General features: G+C 40.5%; 1 protein-coding gene across 8 annotated transcripts in view; it reads right to left on the bottom strand.

The window, feature by feature from the left end:
- The window catches only part of SNCAIP (synuclein alpha interacting protein), a 214,456-nt gene that overhangs the window by 29,217 nt on the left and 165,696 nt on the right, over positions 1-19,543 (bottom strand). For all 8 annotated transcript variants that reach the window (XM_060177445.1, XM_060177458.1, XM_060177454.1 and 5 more), the window contains 3 exons: positions 18,335-18,448; positions 8,664-8,789; positions 4,670-4,839 (listed from right to left, as the gene is read on the bottom strand). In XM_060177445.1, coding sequence (XP_060033428.1) covers positions 4,670-4,839; positions 8,664-8,789; positions 18,335-18,448 — 410 coding nt within the window. The remainder of the gene's footprint in view (positions 1-4,669; positions 4,840-8,663; positions 8,790-18,334; positions 18,449-19,543) is intronic.

Below are 19,543 nucleotides of genomic sequence, written 5' to 3'. Positions count from 1 at the left end.
ACATGGCTCGAAGCGCAAGGACAGGCATAAGGATGCTGGTTCAAGTCCCCGGCTCCCCACCTGTAGGAGTGGTGAAGCAGGTCTGCAGTTGTCTTTCTCTCCCACTCTCTGTCTTCCTTTCCTCTCTCCATTTCTCTCTGTTCTATCCAACAACAATAATTACCACAACGATCAAAAAAATAAAGGGCAACAAAAGGGGAAAAATAGCCTCCAGGAGCAGTGGATTCATGGTGCACAGAGCCCCAGCAATAACCTTGGAGACAATAAATAAATAAATAAGTGCCCTGAAAGTTCTGAAAGGTCTCCTATAAACAATCAGATCATCATGAACATGCCATGCATCAGAACACACTACACACTATCTACAATAGTGGCATTAAAATATCTTCAGTCTATAATATCAATAAGTGCCAATGGCCTGAATTCACCTATTAAAAGGCACAGAGTAGGAAGGTGGATCAGAAAACACAACCCAACCATATGTTGTCTGTTGGAATCCCACCTAACTCAACAAGACAAACACAGGCTCAAAGTGAAAGGATAGAAAACCACCATATAAGCCAATGGACTATAAAAAAAAGAAAGGAAGGAAGAAAGAAAGAAAGAAAAAATAAAAGTAAAGAAAAGGACAGGAATAGCTATGCTCATATCTGAAATGACAGACCTTAAAATAAAAAAAATAAGATTTTAAAAGATAGGGATGAACTTTACTTGGTGCTCAGAGGATCAGTCAGTCAAGAGGACTTAATGATTATCAACATCTATGTACCCAAGGAAAGACCATCTAAATACATCAAACATCTACTGAGAGAGCTACAGCAATATATTAACAGCAACACAGTAATAGTAGGGGACTTAAACAACCCACTCTTTCAACTTGACAGATCATCCAGGCAGAAAATCAACAAGGTAATGAAGGATCTAAATGGAGAGACATATAAACTAGAACTATTGGACATTTTCAGAGTGAAAATGGTGATTTCGTCATTTTCAGCCCATCTTGGATGGAGCTTGAAGAAATTATGTTAAGTGAAATAAGTGAGAAACAGGATGAATATGGGATGATCTCATGCACAGGCAGAAATTGAAAAACAAGATCAGAAGAGAAAACACTAAGCAGAACTTTGCCTAGAGTTGGTGTATTGCACCAAAAATAAATAAATAAATAAATAAATAAATAAATCTTTAAGGAAGGAATAAAACAGAAAGATTATGTTCTCTACCAAAGAGGAGAGTTCATTCATTTCTTCCACCTGCAAGTTCCTGTGTCATTCTTGCCCTGGAGTGTGGAGAGCAGAAGCTACTGTAGATAGCCAAAGGGAATTTCTCTGTTCATTTCTAGCTTTGCCAACTTCACTGAGTCACACAGTGAGTAAAAAACCAGAGTCTATGACATAACAAACAATATTTCATTCTGTCATTGACCTAAGAGCAGCCTACAGCATTCAGCTTTGGAGACAATGAAGGAAGTGTGCTGTGTTCACAGACATGTGTGTTTCATCCCAGGATCATCACTAGAGAGAGAAGCCAAAGCCTTGACCTTGAACAGTTCACCAATAAAATAGCTATTAGAGCTCATGAAAGCCTCTCAGACTCTATGGTTCAGAGACAGAGGAGAATGTTTTGTGATTTTTCTTCTTTCTTTTTTGTCTTTCCGAGTTGGAACCTTTAGAAAAGACATTTTATTGGATCCACCCATAGTCCATATATTGCTGGTAGGGAGTAGACCTTGGGACATTTTTGGAAAGATGGTGGTCACATCTGTCTACATTTTAAATACATGTGTCTTTTATTCTTAGTAATTCCCTTTCTGGTGACTCATTTTTAGAAGTTCCTTTACAAGTACATAAAGACATAAATATGAAAAGGCTGCTTACTGAGTTATTAATTTGAGTATGTTTCCCTTCAGTTATGTGCAGTCTTCAGGCTTCCTTGCCCTAAGGGGAGCCTGTGTAACTGGCTAGAGGATGTGTGGACGTACCCACTTTCATTTTGAAATTTTAAGTCTTTCTACTTTTTTTTTTTTCCTTCAGGGTTATCACTGGGGCTTGGTGCTGGAACTCCGAATTCCTGATGGCCAATTTTTCATTTTCCCCCCTATATTTGACAGAGCAGAGAGAAATTGAGAGGGAAGGGTAGATATAGGGAGAGAAAGATAGATATCTGCAGACCTGCTTCACCACTCATGAAGCATCCTCTTTGTAGGTGGGGAGAGGGGCCTCAAACCTGGAACCTTGTGCATGGTGATATGTGTGCTTAACCTAGTGTGCCACCACCTGATTCCCTTTCATTTTTTTCCCCAGTAAAAGCTTAAAATCATTAGAGAATTCTAGGTACCATAAGGATGACTGATGATGGGATATAGAGACCTATACTGCTAAGAAAGAGATCAGAAATAACGGCAAAGAAGATTTCCCCAGCCCTGGAGAAGAGACTAAGGGTTCAAGACCTTGTCATGTAGTTAGTTCCATGACTTACAGTTACAATCTCTCTCTCTCTCTCTCTCTCTCTCTCTCTCTATCAAAACACTGCTCAGCTCTGGTTTATGGTGGTGCTGGAAATTGAACCTGGGACATCTGAGCCTCAGGAATTAAAGTCTACTGCATAAACTGCTGCATTACCTTGCTGATTCATACAGTTCTTTTATCAATAAGGATTCATTTAGGAAAAATATATAATTTAAAAGTAAGATTGAGAGGTAGGTTTGAACCCTGACATGGCAGTTTCTACGACACTGGGGGAAGCTCTGGCACTGTGGTGTCTCTACTTTCTTCTTACCCTGTCTCTCTATAGGAATGAAAAAGCAACCTAGGAACAGAAGGCTTGTGAAGGTGTGAGGGCCTCCTTCCAGCAAAAGAAAAAGTAAGGTTTCATATATTTCCTCTAAAACTTATTTTTATTTATTACATGAAAGAGAAGGGGGGAAGATTGTTACATATGACAGGAGAGAGAGAGAGAGAGAGAGAGAGAGAGAGAGAGAGAGAGAGAGAGCTTAGACCACTTATGGGATTGAACTAAGAAGCTTGGGCACGAAAATCTGATGTTCTTGTGCTTTTTCTGTAACCAATATAATTGATTTTTCAAAAATCTACCTGACCTAATCTGTAAATTTTACTTTGATTTGTATTTGTTGTAGAGCTTGAGCCCTGAGCATGGGTGATCTCACTGCTTACAGGCTGAATTTTTCATTCTCTTTATTTCAGACATTGAGACATATCACACACAAACACAGAGAGACACAGAGAGAGATAGAGAGAGAAAGAGGGAGAGAGAGAAAGAGAGGAAGGGAGAGAGAGAGACTCCACAGTACTAGAGCTTCTCCTGGTGCCTGGGTTCCAATATGAACTGTTTACAGGACAAGGCATGCACCCTACCCAGTGAGCTATCTTCTGGCTCTTCTCAACATTACTTTGAATACAGATTCTGATCCTCTCCTCATTATAGCAACTGTGCTCTCACTTGCCTTTACCCAAGGCTTGACCCTGGTCCCTTCAGTTGTATGCCAATTTCTTAATACTTCAACTGACTGGAGACCTCCCTGATGGCCTCTGACTCCTATTTTTATCAAACATATCATAAAAATCTCCCAGAAATGTCTCCCTAATGTCTAAATATACTGTGTGTGACAGTCTAATAATCACTATGAGAAATGAACTAACTTGGCCAGACATAATATTTTTAAAAACCTCCTGCTGACTAGCACAACTTTACTTTTTTTTTTTGTCTTTGCCACAGTTTCATTGCTGTGAGCCAGTTTTTCTTCCAGAGAGAGGAAGGGAGGGAGGGAGGGAGGGAAGGACAGAGAGAGAGAGAGAAGGAGAAGAAGAAGAAGGACGAGGAGGAGGAGCAGGAGGGGGAGGAGGAGAGGGGAGAGTAGGTGAGGGGAGGGGAGAGGAGAGAGAAGAGAGGAGAGAGAATGTTAAGCAATAGAAAGAGGAAAGATACCACAGCACTGAAGTTTTCTCCAGTGCAAAATGCACTGGGCTGGAACCTGGGTTGCATGCATGACAAAGCAGGTGCACTATCCAGACCCACATTTTTAATATTCTGACAATTCATTAATTGACTACTTGCTTAATTTGGACATTAAATTTGCAGATGATGGCTGCCAGTTTATCTGTTTATAACTTTCCACATTTATATTTTTCTTTTTGAGTAAACTAAGCAACTAGTCTCTCTCTCTCTGATACACACACACACACACACACACACACACACACACACACACACATTTCTCTTCCAGATAGAGACAGAGAGGCAGAGGTTGAAGGAAAGAAACCACAGCACCACAATACCAGAGTTTTCTCCAGTGCAGGGGGTGCCGGCTTCAAACCTGTATCTTCTGCACAGCAAGGTACCAAAGGAACCCAGTGAGCTAGTCTGTTGGCTTTCTTATATACTTTAATTTCTTAGCAGATTAAAGACAAGGTGGTTCAGAGCTGATACCTGTGGGTTCTTCCCTACTATGTGATCTGGCCCTAGATATGATCAGAGAGACAGACCTTGTTCACCTTGCCTTCAGCTTCTGGCTTAGGGAGTCTGCTCTTGTTTGCAGAAATGAAGAGGCATTAGAACCCTCCCTTGTGCCTGCAGGAGAAAAGCTCACCAGAGCATCCTGCTGAAATCCACATACAATGATGGTGTTCTCATGGGATGGAGAGGCACTTACTCCTTCAGCTGCTTGGTAAGCTTCACCACCTGTGAGGCCAGTGACATACAGGTCTCCACTACCACCAGGTACCGTGAACACAGGGTGTGGCCGTGGCGTTCAGCACTCTGCGAGGGCTTCTCCCCAGCGTGGTTCTGCATGGTGACATTGGCACCGTACTCCACCAGGGTCTGTGGGAAAGGCAGAGAAGTGGCTGCAGCAACTGTTCCACCTACACTTTAGGGATCGAACCATTTCCATTGTATTTTAAAATATGTTTTATTTTTTAATTTCTTTTTTCTTTTTTTATTATTATTTGTTTTGGAAATAACAGGGAGACATTGAAAGGGAAGAGGAAGAGAGAGGGAAAGAGCACCTGCAGCATTGTTTCACCACTTGTGAAACATAAAGACATGAATATGAAAAGGCAGCTTACTGAGTCATTAATTTCAGTATGTTTCCCTTCAGTTATGTGCAGTCTTCAGGCTTCCCTGCCCTAAGGGGAGCCTGTGTAACTGGCTAGAGGATGTGTGGAAGTACCCACTTTCATTTTGAAATTTTAAGTCTTCTTTCTACTTTTTCTGTTTCATATTTATGTCTTTATGTCCCTTCTACAAATATGGACCAGGGACTTAAACCGGGGTCCTTGAGCACTGTAATATGTGTTTTTAACTAAGGTGTGTCACTACCTGGACCCTCCTTGTTCGTTTCTTTCTTTCTTTCTTTCTTTCTTTCTTTCTTTCTTTCTTTCTTTCTTTCTTTCTTTCTTTCCTTCCTTCCTTCTTTCTTTCTTTCCTTCCTTCCTTCTTTCTTTCTTTCTTTCTTTCTTTCTTTCTTTCTTCCCTTCTTTTCTTTCTTTCTTCCTCTCTCTCTCTTTCTTTTTCTTTGTTCTTTAGGTAAGACAGAGAGAAATTGAGAGGTGAGGGAGACAGAGAGAGAGTGAAAGAAAGACAACTGTAGTCCTGCCCTACTACTCCTTAAGCTTTCCCCTGCAGGTGGGGAGCAAGGGCTCAATCCTAGGTCCTTGAGCATGGTAATGTATGTGCTCAGCTGGGTGTGCCACCTCCCTGCTCCTTTATTTAGACCTGAGTCACACACAACTCTGACGACTGCTGGAGATTGAATATGGGATCTCTTACATGCAAATCCTGTGCATTTCTGCTAGGATGTTTTCCCCAGACCCACTATTTCCTTACTTTTTAAAGTTTTGTTTATTTAATATTTCATATATATATTATTTTTTTCACCAAGCACTGCTCAGTTTTGCTTTATGGTGGTGTGGGCACTGGACCTGGGCAACTCAGAGCCTCAGGCATCAGAGTTTTTTGCATAACCATTATGCTGTCTCCCATCCTCATAAATTTATTTTTATTTATTACACGTAAGAGAGAGACTTAAATGAGAGAGATCCAGAGAGAGATAAAACAAAGAACCACTCTGGTACATGTAGCACCAGGGATTGAACTGGGAACCTTAGATATGCAAGACTAATGTTCTAGTAGTTTAGCTATTTCCCAAGTCATTATAATTTTTTTTAAAGATTTTATTTACTGGGTGAGGGAGATAGCATAATGGTTATGCCTGAGGCTTCAAGGTCTCATATTCAATTCTCTATAAACCAAACCAACATAGAGTTGAGCAAAGCTTTGTTAAAAAATATTATTTAGGGAGTCGGGCTGTAGTGCAGCGGGTTAAGCGCAGGTGGCGCAAAGCACAAGGACCGGCATAAGGATCCTGGTTCAAACCCCGGCTCCCCACCTGCAGGGGAGTCGCTTCACAGGCGGTGAAGCAGGTCTGCAGGTGTCTATCTTTCTCTCCTCCTCTCTGTCTTCCCCTCCTCTCTCCACTTCTCTCTGTCCTATCCAACGACAACAACAATAATAACTACAACAATAAAACAACAAGGGCAACAAAAGGGAATAAATAAATAAAATAAATATTAAAAAATATATATTATTTATGGGGCCAGGCAGTGGTGCACACATTGATCTGGGTTCAAGCCCCTGGTCCCCACCTGCAGGGGGAAAGTTTCATGAGTGGTGAAGCAGGTCTGCAGGTGTCTCTCTGTCTCTATTCAAAATAAATAAATAAAGATTAAAAATTAAAAAAATATTATTTATTGTAAGTGAGACATACAAAGGGAGAAACAAACAGAGCACTGCTGAACTTCAGCATTTGGTTGGTGCTCGGACTGAACCTACAACTAAGGAGACCTCAGACATGAAAGTTCTTTCCCCCCTACTTCTTTATTTTCATGACAGAAAGGGTGGTAGTCATATATGGCTGTGTTGTCATATGTGTAGCCTAGCAATGGAAACTGGGACTACATGTATGGAAGTCCTGAATTGTCTCCTGAGTCACTTCTCCAGCCTAAACACCATGTTTAATCTCTGCAACAGAAGACTGAATGTCACTTTCCCTGATGTCCCAAAACCAGTTAATAGAGACCATAGCAGGTGGGGGGAGGAGAACCATCACATACAAAAGGGTCTGTACTTCTAGCAGTTGGCATGAAGACACCATCCTTTAGAGTCTACAAAGCAGCACCGGCCAGATCCTGGGGAGGAGTCCTGGAAACGGGAGGGGTGCTCTGTCCTGAGGCCTTCCCTTATGAGGCGTTCGGGGACTGTCCATACTCTGGCCTTTTAGTTAAGCTTGAGGGGAAGCCTGTTAAGAGTGAGGAACTTGCGCTTGGAAGATAGCTCACCTGAGAGGTTCCTGCTTTAGCATAAGAATCACCTAGGATAGAGCCTGTCCCCACACAACACTGGGGGAAGCTTTGATTTTGTGGTCTCTTTCCTTCTCTCCTGTCATTCTCTATCTGAAAAAGTCTGACTTCTGTTTAAAAATTAGCTTTCAGGTGAAATCTAAACTCCCATCGTGTTTCTAATTCCAAGCCTCTCCTCTCCTACACTTTCACTTCTTTCCGCCCCCCTTCTTTTCTTCCACTAGCTTTTCTTGGCTTTGTCAATAAAGGTTTTTGAGTTTTTATAAGTACAAAGTTCTCTCTGTGCTTCATATTCACAAGTGCCCCAAATCCCTGAAAACCCTGACTGGGCTCTCCTACCACCACCATCTATTAAGATGGCAGCACCTACTGGGTCTGTCTCAGATTCTTTGCAAGTCTGCATAAAGGAATGACATGCGAATATTTCTTCCCAGAGGAACCTCACACACTCTAAACAGCCCTCTTGGAGAATTCCCTCATAAGGACTAAAGCAGAGGGAAGACTCACCCTCCCCACTCCCTTGTGGCTCTATTCCCTAACCTTTTTACATCTCCATACACCATGAGCATGATGATACTTGTAAGATATTCAGGGCTAAAAGAATGTGGTTGCCTGAGCTGGTGAGTGAAGAGGATGGTCCAGGACTTGCCTACCTTAGGGAATTCATTTATATCTAATTCCAGCTCTTCCTGTTATCAATTGTAGCTCCATCTTCTTGGTGGAGCAGTACTGCAGGTGTCCTTCCTTCCTCCCTCCCTCCCTCCCTCCCTCCCTCCCTCCCTCCTTCTCTCTCTCTCTTTCTTTCTTTCTTTCTTTCTTTCTTTCTTTCTTTCTTTCTTTCTTTCTTTCTTTTTTTTCTCTCCCTTCCTGCCTGTCTGTCTCCCACCTCCATCGAAGAAAAGGAAAAAATCTCCACCAAGAGTGGTGATGTTCTGCAGGCACTGAGGCACTGATCCCCAGCAATAACCTTGATGGCAAAAAATAAAATAAAACAAGATAATTACAATAATACATTACATAGCACATATAACTTATTAAATGTGATAATTTACTTTAAGATAGGCTTCAGTCAACCGCAGGCTTTTCGTAGCTAAATTTTTTAGGGGAAGTCAAAATTACATGGGGGTTTTAACTCTAGAGGGGTCAACTGTAATTCCTTATTGAGTGCTACAAGGGAAAAAGTTGACTTAATGCAGACATTCTCCCGATGGACAAAATTACTACTATTATTTGTCACATTTCTTGACGAATGCCATTACTTTCCTGAAAACAACAGGCCCCATGTACCTGTATACAGCCCAGGTAGCCATGCTGTGAGGCCACATGAACGGCACTGTTGCCATCCTGATCCACCTCATCCAGTGAGATGCCCTGCTCCTGCATAAACTGAAGAAGCCACAGAAGAATCTTTTCCTACAAACAAAGACAGTTGGGATTAGTGGGATCTCCTGAAGAGAAGTCTAACACAAAGAGAGAAGAAGTCAAAACCCCAGCTTATAAAGCTGAGATACAGACAGCCAAGCTTCCCATACTGCAAACAGTTCCATGACAAGTCTAGTAGGGTGAACTGAAAATCTATAGACAGTAGGAAGTTATGAAGAAACTTGCAAGTGTGACGCCCTGGGTTTGATCTCTGGCACCGCATATGCTAGACTAGTAGTCTGGTCTCTTTCTTTCATAAAATAAATAAATAAATCCTAAATTTAATAATTATTATGGAAATAGTCTTTTACGTAACATATGGGTAGAAAAATAGATACACAGAAAATTTCAAAATCACTCAACCAGACTGACCCAAAACTAGAACTAGCAGGGCTGGGTAGTGGTACACCCGGTTAAGTGCACATAGTACTAAGCTCAGGGACCCACATCACGATCCAGGTTTGAGCTTCCACTCCCCACTTGCATCAGGGACACTTCACAGGTGGTGAAGCAGGTCTACTAATGTCTTTCTCTCTCCCTCTCTGTCTCCCCTCCCTTCTCATTTTTTCTCTGTCTTATCCAGTAAAATGGAAAAAAAAATGGCTGCCAGGAGCAGGGCACTGAGACTTAGTGATAACCTGGGAGGCAAAAATGAATGAATGAATGAATGAATGAATTAAATAAAACTAGGATCCAGGTCTTTGGTCCCAAGACAATGTTCTGGCTACTCTGTCTTTAGATTAGGAGACTATTAACAGGAAAAACAAAAAACAGAGCGCCCTCCCCCCAACCCCCACTATTCATCTGCACTATTCCAACCTTTAGTCCCTGATTAGTCAAAAACTTATTTGGCTTTATATGCTAACTCTTCTTTCAGCCACCAAGTTCCTGATGCTACCATGATGCCAACCAGACTTCCTTGGAAAGACGACCCCACCAATGTGTCCTGGAGCCCCACTTCCCCAGAGCCCCACTTCACTAGGGAAAGAGAGAGACAGGCTGGAAGTATGAATAGACTTGTCAACACCCATGTTCAGCGGGGAATCAATTACAGAAGCCAGACTTTTCACCTTCTGCATCCCATAATGACTTTGGGCCCATACTCCCAGAGGAATAAAGAATAGAAAGCTTTCAGGGGATGGGATGGGATATGGAATTCTGATGGTGGGAATTGTGTGGAATTGTACTCCTCTTATCCTATGGTTTTGCCAATCTTTCCTTTTTATAAATAAAAAAAATTTAAAAATTAAACTGTTAAAAAAAAAGAAAAAAAATACATTGAAGAGAAAGTAGTTAATTCTTGACTCCATAATGCCAGCTAATCCCATGGCCACTTGAAATCAACAGGTTTACAAAAGGGTAAAGCTTTCAATTGCCAACTATAAAATAAAATCAGGACACTCTTGATTTTTTCTGACCAAATGATAGTGCTTGACACATAAAGTTTTCTTCTTCCATGTTAAGAGATGGGTATAGAAAGCTCTGAATGTGACCTTTCAAAAGTACAGATATGGAACAGTCAATGTATTTATAAATAACCTCTTTGAATTTTATCCACTGAGTTTTTGGTGGTATTTTTTTTGTTATGTTTGACCTCTAAAGAAAACAGGGGGTGGGATTTCTCTGTTTTAAAATACAATTAAATCTAATGTTAAAAAAATATGGGAGTGATAAAAACAACAGCATGAAGTTTAGTGAGTGGAATTTGACATTTAAAAAGATGATCCTGAGCTGAAATAGCCTTGAACCTCTTTTTTTTTTTTTCTGCCTTTAAAAGGACTTTATTTTTTGCCTCACTTATTTGCTCAGACTGGTTATGAACTTTTATACTTTTCTGGATTAAATTTTCCTTCACCTTCAGAACATGCCAACTAATCTGCTAAAGGAATGTTGGATAAAAACAGCTCACTCCTTTAATGTTTCACCCTTTGTGGGGGGTAACAGGGCACTGTCTGAGAAGGCATCTGTGACATCAGGGACAGATGGAATATTTGTACCACACTTTTTCCACATGGACAACAGGGGGTAAGACTCCCTCAAAGAGCAGGAAGGGAAAAATGTAATCAATGCCAACAACCAACCAAGAATGCAGCCAGGGATGCAGGGGGGGTGTCAGCTACAAAGGCACAGCAAGCTTGTAGCAAGTCAAGTTCTCAGCATTTCTAGAGGGTAAGGTGCAGGACATACCACCTGGAGACCTGGGCTGAGAGTCAAGACTTGGGCAGGCTATACCTTTATGCTTGATCCTCTCCTTCATAAGCATATTCTGTTCGATACTGGCTCAGAACATGTATTCTTTTACATATAAGGGACAGGGGCCAGGTGATGGCACACCTGGTTGGGTGTGCATGTTAGCATGTGCCGACATCCAGGTTTAAGCCCTTGGTCCCCACCTACAGGGGATGGGGGGAGCTTCATGAGTGGTGAAGCAGTGCTACCAGTGTTTCTTTCTCTTCCTCTTTCTCTCTCCTTTTTCCCTTCAATTTCTCTGTGTCCTATCAAAAATAAGAAAAAGGAAAAAAAAGGGGGAGGAGGTGGGGGAGTGATTTCTAGGAGGGGTAGATTCATCCTTAGGGCACTGAGCCCTAGCAGTAACTCTAGTGGCAAAACAAAAAACAAATAAAGAAAAACCACGCTCCCACACAAATACGATATAAGCCAGACACTTTGGCTTTCCCAACTAGGCAGGGCGAGAAACTGACTTGCAGTTGCTTTCCCAGGTATTTACTACTAGAACTTTATTTACTATGTAAATACTATGGTAGGGTTTTACTAAGGCCTGATCATTCTCCAATTTTGTCCATATAAATTCATAATAACAACTTTCCCAGGTAACCTACCAATTCCTAGTAAATGGGGATGTTTTATTTTCTGATAATGGGGGAAACCTGTATTTTTTATACAGGAATCTGAGGGAACCTGGCTTGACCCTGGGTCATGCATATGACAAAGCAGGCACAACTATGCAGATCAGCTATTTTGCCAGTCCCATGGCCCTATAATTTGAACGGTGACTTATTTATGACACATATACCTAGGAAGGAGAACAAAACAAATGCAGCCACTTTCTCCAGATAGAAAGGTCCCTGTGAATGAATGTGTTGTAAGAGAGATAGGTAATGGAGTCCAGCTGCCGTCTTAGACCTCTAGCAATCAATCAGTCTCTCTCTCTCTCCATGACAGGGGGAGAGGCCAATGGGTCACTGCAGATTTTTATGTTCACTGGTTTTCATAGAACAGCCAGTACAGTCACTGGACGGACACTCACAGAATGCCTCTTCCACATACATTTCATTGATTGTGACATCTCCCTCCCCCCCACAAACATAAAGCCACTCAACCTTCATCTACTGCTTAAAAACCTTATGTCATAGTTTCCTCTTCCAGGGATTATTTGCTCTTTGGGAAACCTATTTTAATGCTGTATTTTGTGTATTCCTAAAGGCAACATCAATTGTTTGAAAAGTCAATTAACATATGAAACTTAGGAGAGTCTCTGCACAAAGCTGAACACAAACTGGAACTGGAGAGTAGGCCACAGGCCTACTGTCACCCCAAACCCTCTAAACTCTCCACAGTTTAGGATGTAATGATAAGTTCAGAAGGAGGCGACCTTGCGATGACAGCTCATCAAATCAAATATGCCATCCATTAAACAAGTCACTTCAGTTTTGAGAATTTAAAATGTAAACAAAAATTTTTCAAAGGTAAGCAGAAATTTCAGAATGTCTCTTATCATCATATAGATGTAGATGAAGATATAGCAAAACGTGAAAAATGTGCCTCTAAGTATTGATCAAATGAGTTGAGACCGAAAGCATTTATTGGCAACTTCCTCTTATATGCCATGGTAAAATTAAATAATAATGACAGCAATAAAAATAATACATTAGCAGCTTTCCAGGAAGCTGGCAGGTATAGCTCATTCAGTAGGACACACACAAGACCTGGATCTGAACATGGGAACACCTGCAGGGGGGAAGCTTCGTGAGTGCTGGAATGCTACAGTGTCTGTCTCTCTCCTTTTCTATCCCTCCCTTTCTTTCAGCTTGACTGAAGAAAAGAGTAAAGGGGGGGGGGGAATGTTGCCAGGAGCAATGGAGTCATACAGGCAAGGGACCCCATCAATAATTGTGGTGGCAAAAAAGAGGGAAAAAAGTGATTTTGAGGCAGGGGTAGATAGCATAATGGTTATGCAAAGAGACTCTCATGCCTGAGGCTCCAAAGTCCCAGGTTCAATCCCCTGCACCAATGTAAGTCAGAACAAAGCAGCTCTCTGTTTAAAATAAATAAATAAAGTGATTTTCAATGCTGATAATAGCTAACATTTACCTATTTTCTATTCTGAGTTGACATTGGCCATTGTTTGTGTAGCATTTCTCAATTTTCTCAGAGTGATCCTTCAAGGATGGTCTTATTATCTCTATTTTCCTCATTTTAAAGATAAGAGAAAAGAAAGAAAGGAAGTCCCTTTATATTTAAAAAAAAAAATCTTTCCCCGGGCAGATGATCTCACCAATGTGTCCTGGAACCCCATCTCTCCAGCACTCAGCCCAAGAGAGAGAGAGGCTGGGAGTATGAATTGACCTCTCAATGCCCATGTTCATCAGAGAAGCAATTATAGAAGTCAAACTTTCTGTCTTCTTCACCCCATAATAATCCTGGATCCATGCTCCCAGGGGAATAAAGAACAAGAAAGCTTTCAAGGGAGGGGACGGGATATGGTGCTCTGGTGGTGGGAATTGTACCGCTCTTATTCTATGGTCTTGTCAATATTTCCGCTTTATAAATAAATTTAAAAAATCATGCATGGGGTCTGGGTAGTGGTGCACCTGGTTGATCGCATGTGTTATAGTGCACAAGGACCTGGGTTCAAGCCCCCAGTCCCCACCTGCAGGGGGAAAGCTTCCCAAGTGGTGAAGCAGTGCTGCAGGTGTCTGTCTCTCTTCCTCTCTCTCTCTCTCTCTCTCTCTCTCTCTCTCTTTCTCTCTCCCTCCCTCTCTCCCTCTCTCCGTCTCCTTATCTCCCCCTTCCTCTCAATTTCTGGCTGTCTCTATCCAATAAATAAGTAAAGACAATTTAAAAAATCATGCATGTATGGTAGAGTTGGGATTAAAACCCATATGGCTTGACTCAGGAGTCAATATTCTTTCTTCATGATTCCGATTTCCAATGAATATCTTCAAATGCTCAGTGTGACCCCTGACTGCAAGGGACAGGTGCCATGTATACACTTGGCATCACAGACACTGGGCTCTACTGTCACTCAGTCTGCAGGTCCATGGGGCTATGTGTCATTACATTCTCTCAAAGCTTAATCCTTGGCCTGTGGAGGGCTACTTGGGTTAATCAAAGATTTTTCTAATTTGCCTTCACCTACAGTTACATCACTTCCCGAGTTGTCTACATACTTCAACCCCGATGATGGTGAGATAATAAAGTCAGTGGGATATCTCCCTGTTGGAAAACAAACTGTGGTAAAAACAATCACCCCCAACCTGCAGGAACATCTCTCTCCCTCGCACACCTGGCACTTGTGGAAGGACAGTGCCCATTCTGAGAAGTCGCTGAGCTTAGAATTCTTCAAAGATCACCCTGCTGTTTTTGGTTCTCATTTTATCTGGGACAGGACAAACATTGAATGTAGAGAGTAAACACAAGGTAGGCTAAGGTATCCTTGCAGAATATATGACACTACGATGGGATTATTTCTGTACTAGGATCTCTTGACCCAATGAAAGATTCAGGGAGGAGATGATCACAGGCTTGATGCTGAAAGTCTCGCAGAGCCCACTGAGCTGGAGGCCAGCACAGGGCACGCAGAGGTCTCAATAGCAGAGGGCCAGAGGCTTGTCAGAAGAGTATGGTTAGGCTATTGACATCTTTTTTTTTTTTTTTTTTTTTTTTTTTGCCTGCAGGGTTATTGCTGGGTCTTTGTGCCTGCGCTACGAATCCACTGCTCTTGGTGGCCATTTTTTCCATTTTTTTATTGGATAGGACAGAGAGAAACTGAGGGAGCAGGGGAAGACAGGAAGGGAGAGAGAAAGATAGAGACTTGCACACCTGCTTCACCACTTGTGAAGCAACTTCCTTGCAGGTGGGGAGCTGGGGGCTTGAATCAGGATCCTTGCACCAGTTCTTGGCTTTGTTCTATGTGTGCTTATCCCAGTGCACCACCACCTGGCTGCCCTCATCTGAATCTTAACATTCAGATAAAATAGCCTAAGTCCCATGGGTGCCAGATTGAAATGGAGACAGTTCTGTCTCTAATATTTTGCCAGCAACACTTCCCTCCTGGGACAGGGAAAGAGGCTAATCCAAGGACACCCACGTTCACTCTCTGAGGCAGGCACCTCATCCTCAAGCATGAATAGTTCTGCTTGTTTCGATCAGATGGTGGAATAATTGCCCCCTATGAGACTCCATGTGTCAAGATAGGGAAAATCAATTCCCATCACCCAAAGATCTATCACTCCAGGACAAAACTAAAAACTGTGAGCAAACCTATAGCAACTCAAGTCTCTGATGGCAAATCTTACAAGAAAATGGACACAATTAGGAGACCGGTGGAGTCGTTCTTTCAGAATCTATTTGGAGGGCAGAGGATCACTAAAATAAACCCAGAGAGGAATTTTCCTCTGCACTATCCTTTCTGTGAGGTATTTACTGAAGCAACAAAACCAGCACACACTCAAGTGCCCTGCTTGATGTAGAAAAACTTGCATGTGCTGAATCCATTAGAGAGCTGTTCAATAACACTCCTCCTTGAGAAAATATTAGCCTTGTCCCGGCTCCAAGGTCAGTATCTCCACAGGTTATCTGTTACATAAAGGGCTGATGTGGAGGATGGATGGGGCTGAACAGAATTTGGGGGCTTCCCTATTTTCCACTTGGGTCATAAGGCTCTCTTAAGGTTGTTGTTGGATTGCCTGGTTCAAAGTTGTGCTTTCGGTCATTACAAAGACTTATAAGCTAGAAATAATAACCTGGATTGGTACTAGAATGAAGCAAAAGTTAGACAGGGTTCTTCAAATAGGTCACTGATTTCCCTATTACTCCAGAGTTCAGCCAAATAAGCTATATAGATTATGACTCAACCAGCCCTTGAAAGGGTGTGTTTGTTCTGTCCCAATAGTTTCAGGGTTATGAGAAACCTACTGTGAGGGCTGAATAAAGAAACAGGCATAAAAAAAAAACATCTTCCAAGGTAAAGAGTGCCCAATGTCCAAATATTTACTGAGAGTCTCAGAATGAGATGAGATGGACTCCTTTTCTCCTTTTCTTTGGAAAATGCTACCAAAAAGCACGGGCAGCTATTCTACTGACAGAGAAGTTTCCTTGATGAGTTTTAAACAAACGAAGCCAGGCACATTCAACCTACTCAAACGTAATTTGTGAAGATTAGCGGTGATAATGCCCTTTGATCATTTGAAAATTCTATTTTCCTCCTTGCCAGTATAATAGCAAATAAGTAATAAATAGATAAATTAAAGTCTTTAGAATAGGCTCAATAGTTATTAAAGTTGTTTGTAGGACACTATTTCTTGGGCTCTACAATACAATATACCAAAAAAGATAAAATGGAGAAATCAGATACAGTGGCTTTTACAAGCTTCAAATATTCTTCCTGCTCCTTCTCTTAATCAACTCATTTCCACAAAGATGAGCTGAGCAAGTGCTCTGGATATCGACAGCTATTGTTAGACAAAAATGGTAAAACTGTCTTTCTCCGTTTTATCAGTACTACTGCTGTAAACAAACTGTGTACATCCCCACTGTAGACAAAACTTATCTGATCCTGAAATCAGAGGACCTAGAGTGAGATCCAGTATTTGGGCTTACCAGCTATCAGATCACATACAAGTTATTTTCCTTTTAACAGGTTCTTCACCTGTTAATGGAGATAAATAGAATAGAGATAAATCCAACAGGATCTTACATAGTTCTTTTAAGGACTAAGTCAGTAAAAGTATACAAATCCAGTGACTCAGTGCCTGGCACAAGATTTATTTATCCTTCTTTAAAATTCAAGCCTGATACCAAAGAACAGGAACAGCTTTTCTGAACAACAAATTTTACTTTTATACTATATAGTGAACTTTCTATTGTCAAATTCCACGATAAATATTAATACATGTATGAACATTAACACAGGGTGGGCAAAATGGTTCAGTCCCAGGCCCCACTACATTGGAGGAAGTTTTTGGTGATGTGGTCTTTTTATCTTCTCTCTCTACCCTCTTTGTCCCTATGTCCCTTTACCTGCAAAAGTAAAATAAAAAATAATAATAATAAAAACTTCTCTGAGTGCTTATGCCCCAGTGATGTAAAAAAAAATTTAAAAAACCCCACAAGAATATATCTATCAAGTGGAGTTACTGAAGCACAAAATGAACTATCACCTAACATGACCCCCATTAAAGAAAGACAAATCTACTTTCTGAACTCAAGATCATCATGCTTAAGAAAACAGCATAGTCTCTTGTTGAAAACACCACAATTTAGTGTGTTGGGTGAATTCATGAAGCCAAACAGGACACAATAATATGTATGAGAAGAGATTTTCTTTGCCACAAACAGATATATAAAATCTATTTTAATGCATGACTGAGCTTTTAAAGACTGTACTGGCATTTCGTGACTCCAAGAAAATACAATCTCATCCTTCTCACAGGGCATTAGTGTTGATTTTCACTGTCCACATGACCTAGGTAGGTTTATTACTCACACTGGGATTTCCTAAGGTAGAAATTGGTGACACATGAGCTTTATTTTGTTGCCGTGTTTGCTCATTTTTAACAGGGACTTCCTTGACTAACGTCCAGCTAAAGATTTTCTTTTTAATTTGGCTTTCAGGAAAATCTATCACTTTTTCCTTCTGACAAAAGATTCAGATTTGTTTATCATAGAGAATGAGAGAATATACCCTACGTGACAACTGCTATAAACATACTGTCACATTTTTTTCTACACTTTTGACTTGTTTATCTTTATTTATAATTCAAACCTGATACCAAATAACGGGAATGTTTTTTTTATACAGTACATTTTCATTTTATACTATATATTGAACTGCCTGTGGTAAAATTCCATCATCTCTTATTCTATGATTTTGTTAATGTCTCCTTTCTTAAATTAAAAAAAAAAAGCTGAGATGGGAAATTTTTGGGGTTGCAAGACTTCCCCTGCGTGGAGGCTCTTGGGACCCAAGCTTAAGCTTGCTAATAAAGGCTCTTATACTTGCATGTGAAAAAAAAAATTCCATCATCTAGTTGCAGCTTTGTTATTTATCCAATAGCATATGATGGGATATTTATATTGGCTAAAACATCTGTACTCATGTATCCACAACGAACTGTACTATAATCCATTACCCCCTAATAAATTAATAAAAAATTCCACAATTAACATAAATTCTTTAAAATATTTGAATACATTGATTAATTCAGTGATTTCTTAAGTTTGGATTAGTGGCTACACTTTTAAAAAGTAAGTTATGTAGTATATAAAGTATGATAATTAAAGATTCTTCATACCTGGCCAAAGCAACCTGCATAATGAATAAGGCTTGGAAAATCCTTAGAACAACTCAGTTCTGCAATGGCTTCCGTTTCACTCACCATCCAGCGTACACACTCCAACTGACCATTCTAGAGTAAAAAAGTCAAAAAAAGAAAATTTTTTTAAAAGATAAAAAGGAATTCAAGGTAATTTTAATAATTAAAAAAACTTCATAAGTGAACATTTCACCAGTAGAAGAAACAACATGAGTACTAGCTTTTATATCTGACTTAATATACATTGAAAGCTAACATATAACAATTATATTGCTGAATTGTGGTTTGGACTCTGAATAAATTACATCACTTTTAAAATGTTTAATATTTATTTTATTTATTTATTTATTTTGTCTCCAAGGTTATTGCTGGGGCTCAGTGCCTACACTATGAATCCACTGCTCCTGGAGGTCATTTTTCCCATTTTGTTGCTCTTGTCGTTATACTTGTTGTCATTATTATTGTTGTCACTGCTGTTGTTGTTGGATAGGACAAAGAGAAATTGAGAGAGGAGGGGTGACACAGAGGAAGAGAGAAAGGCAGATACCTGCAGACCTGCTTCACCACCCATGAAGTGAAGCAATCCCCCTGTAGGGGGGGAGATGGGCCTCAAACTGGGATCTTTTTGCTGGTCCTTGCACTTTGTGCCATGTGCGCTTAACCTGTGGTGCTACTGCCAGACACCCTTACTTAACTTTTACTTAAATAATTTGTCATAGTTTAGAACCACTATTTATAGATCACTTTATTGTGGTTAATTTTCCTCTTGTGAAATATACTTCAGAGGATACTCTTGTGAAATATACTTCAGAGGGTACTCTTGTGAAATATAGTTCAGAGGATACTCTGAAGTATATAGCTTAATGAATTTATATATATACAAATATATATTTCTTGTAAATACAACTCAAATCAAAATATAGAACATTTCCAGCAACATCCCCCCCCCACACACTATTGAGAGAGAAATTTCTAATATTCTCTTTCTCTCATCCTTGTCAACCCTCCTCTCCTCAGGAAACCCCAATAGGATTCTTTTCTCAGTGGTATATGTATTCCTTCATGTCTGACTTCTTTCTCTCAGAATACTGCCTCTGAGATTTAGCAAAACTCAAGTTTGAGTAGCTTACTCATTTGTATTGCTGAAGAGTATTCCATTATGTGAACAGAGTGACATTTGTTTATTTA

This window comes from Erinaceus europaeus, chromosome 2, assembly GCF_950295315.1.
Source record: "Erinaceus europaeus chromosome 2, mEriEur2.1, whole genome shotgun sequence".
Classification (NCBI taxonomy): domain Eukaryota; kingdom Metazoa; phylum Chordata; class Mammalia; order Eulipotyphla; family Erinaceidae; genus Erinaceus; species Erinaceus europaeus.
Note: the sequence above shows the minus strand (reverse complement) of the source record. Positions and strands in the feature narration are given on the sequence as shown.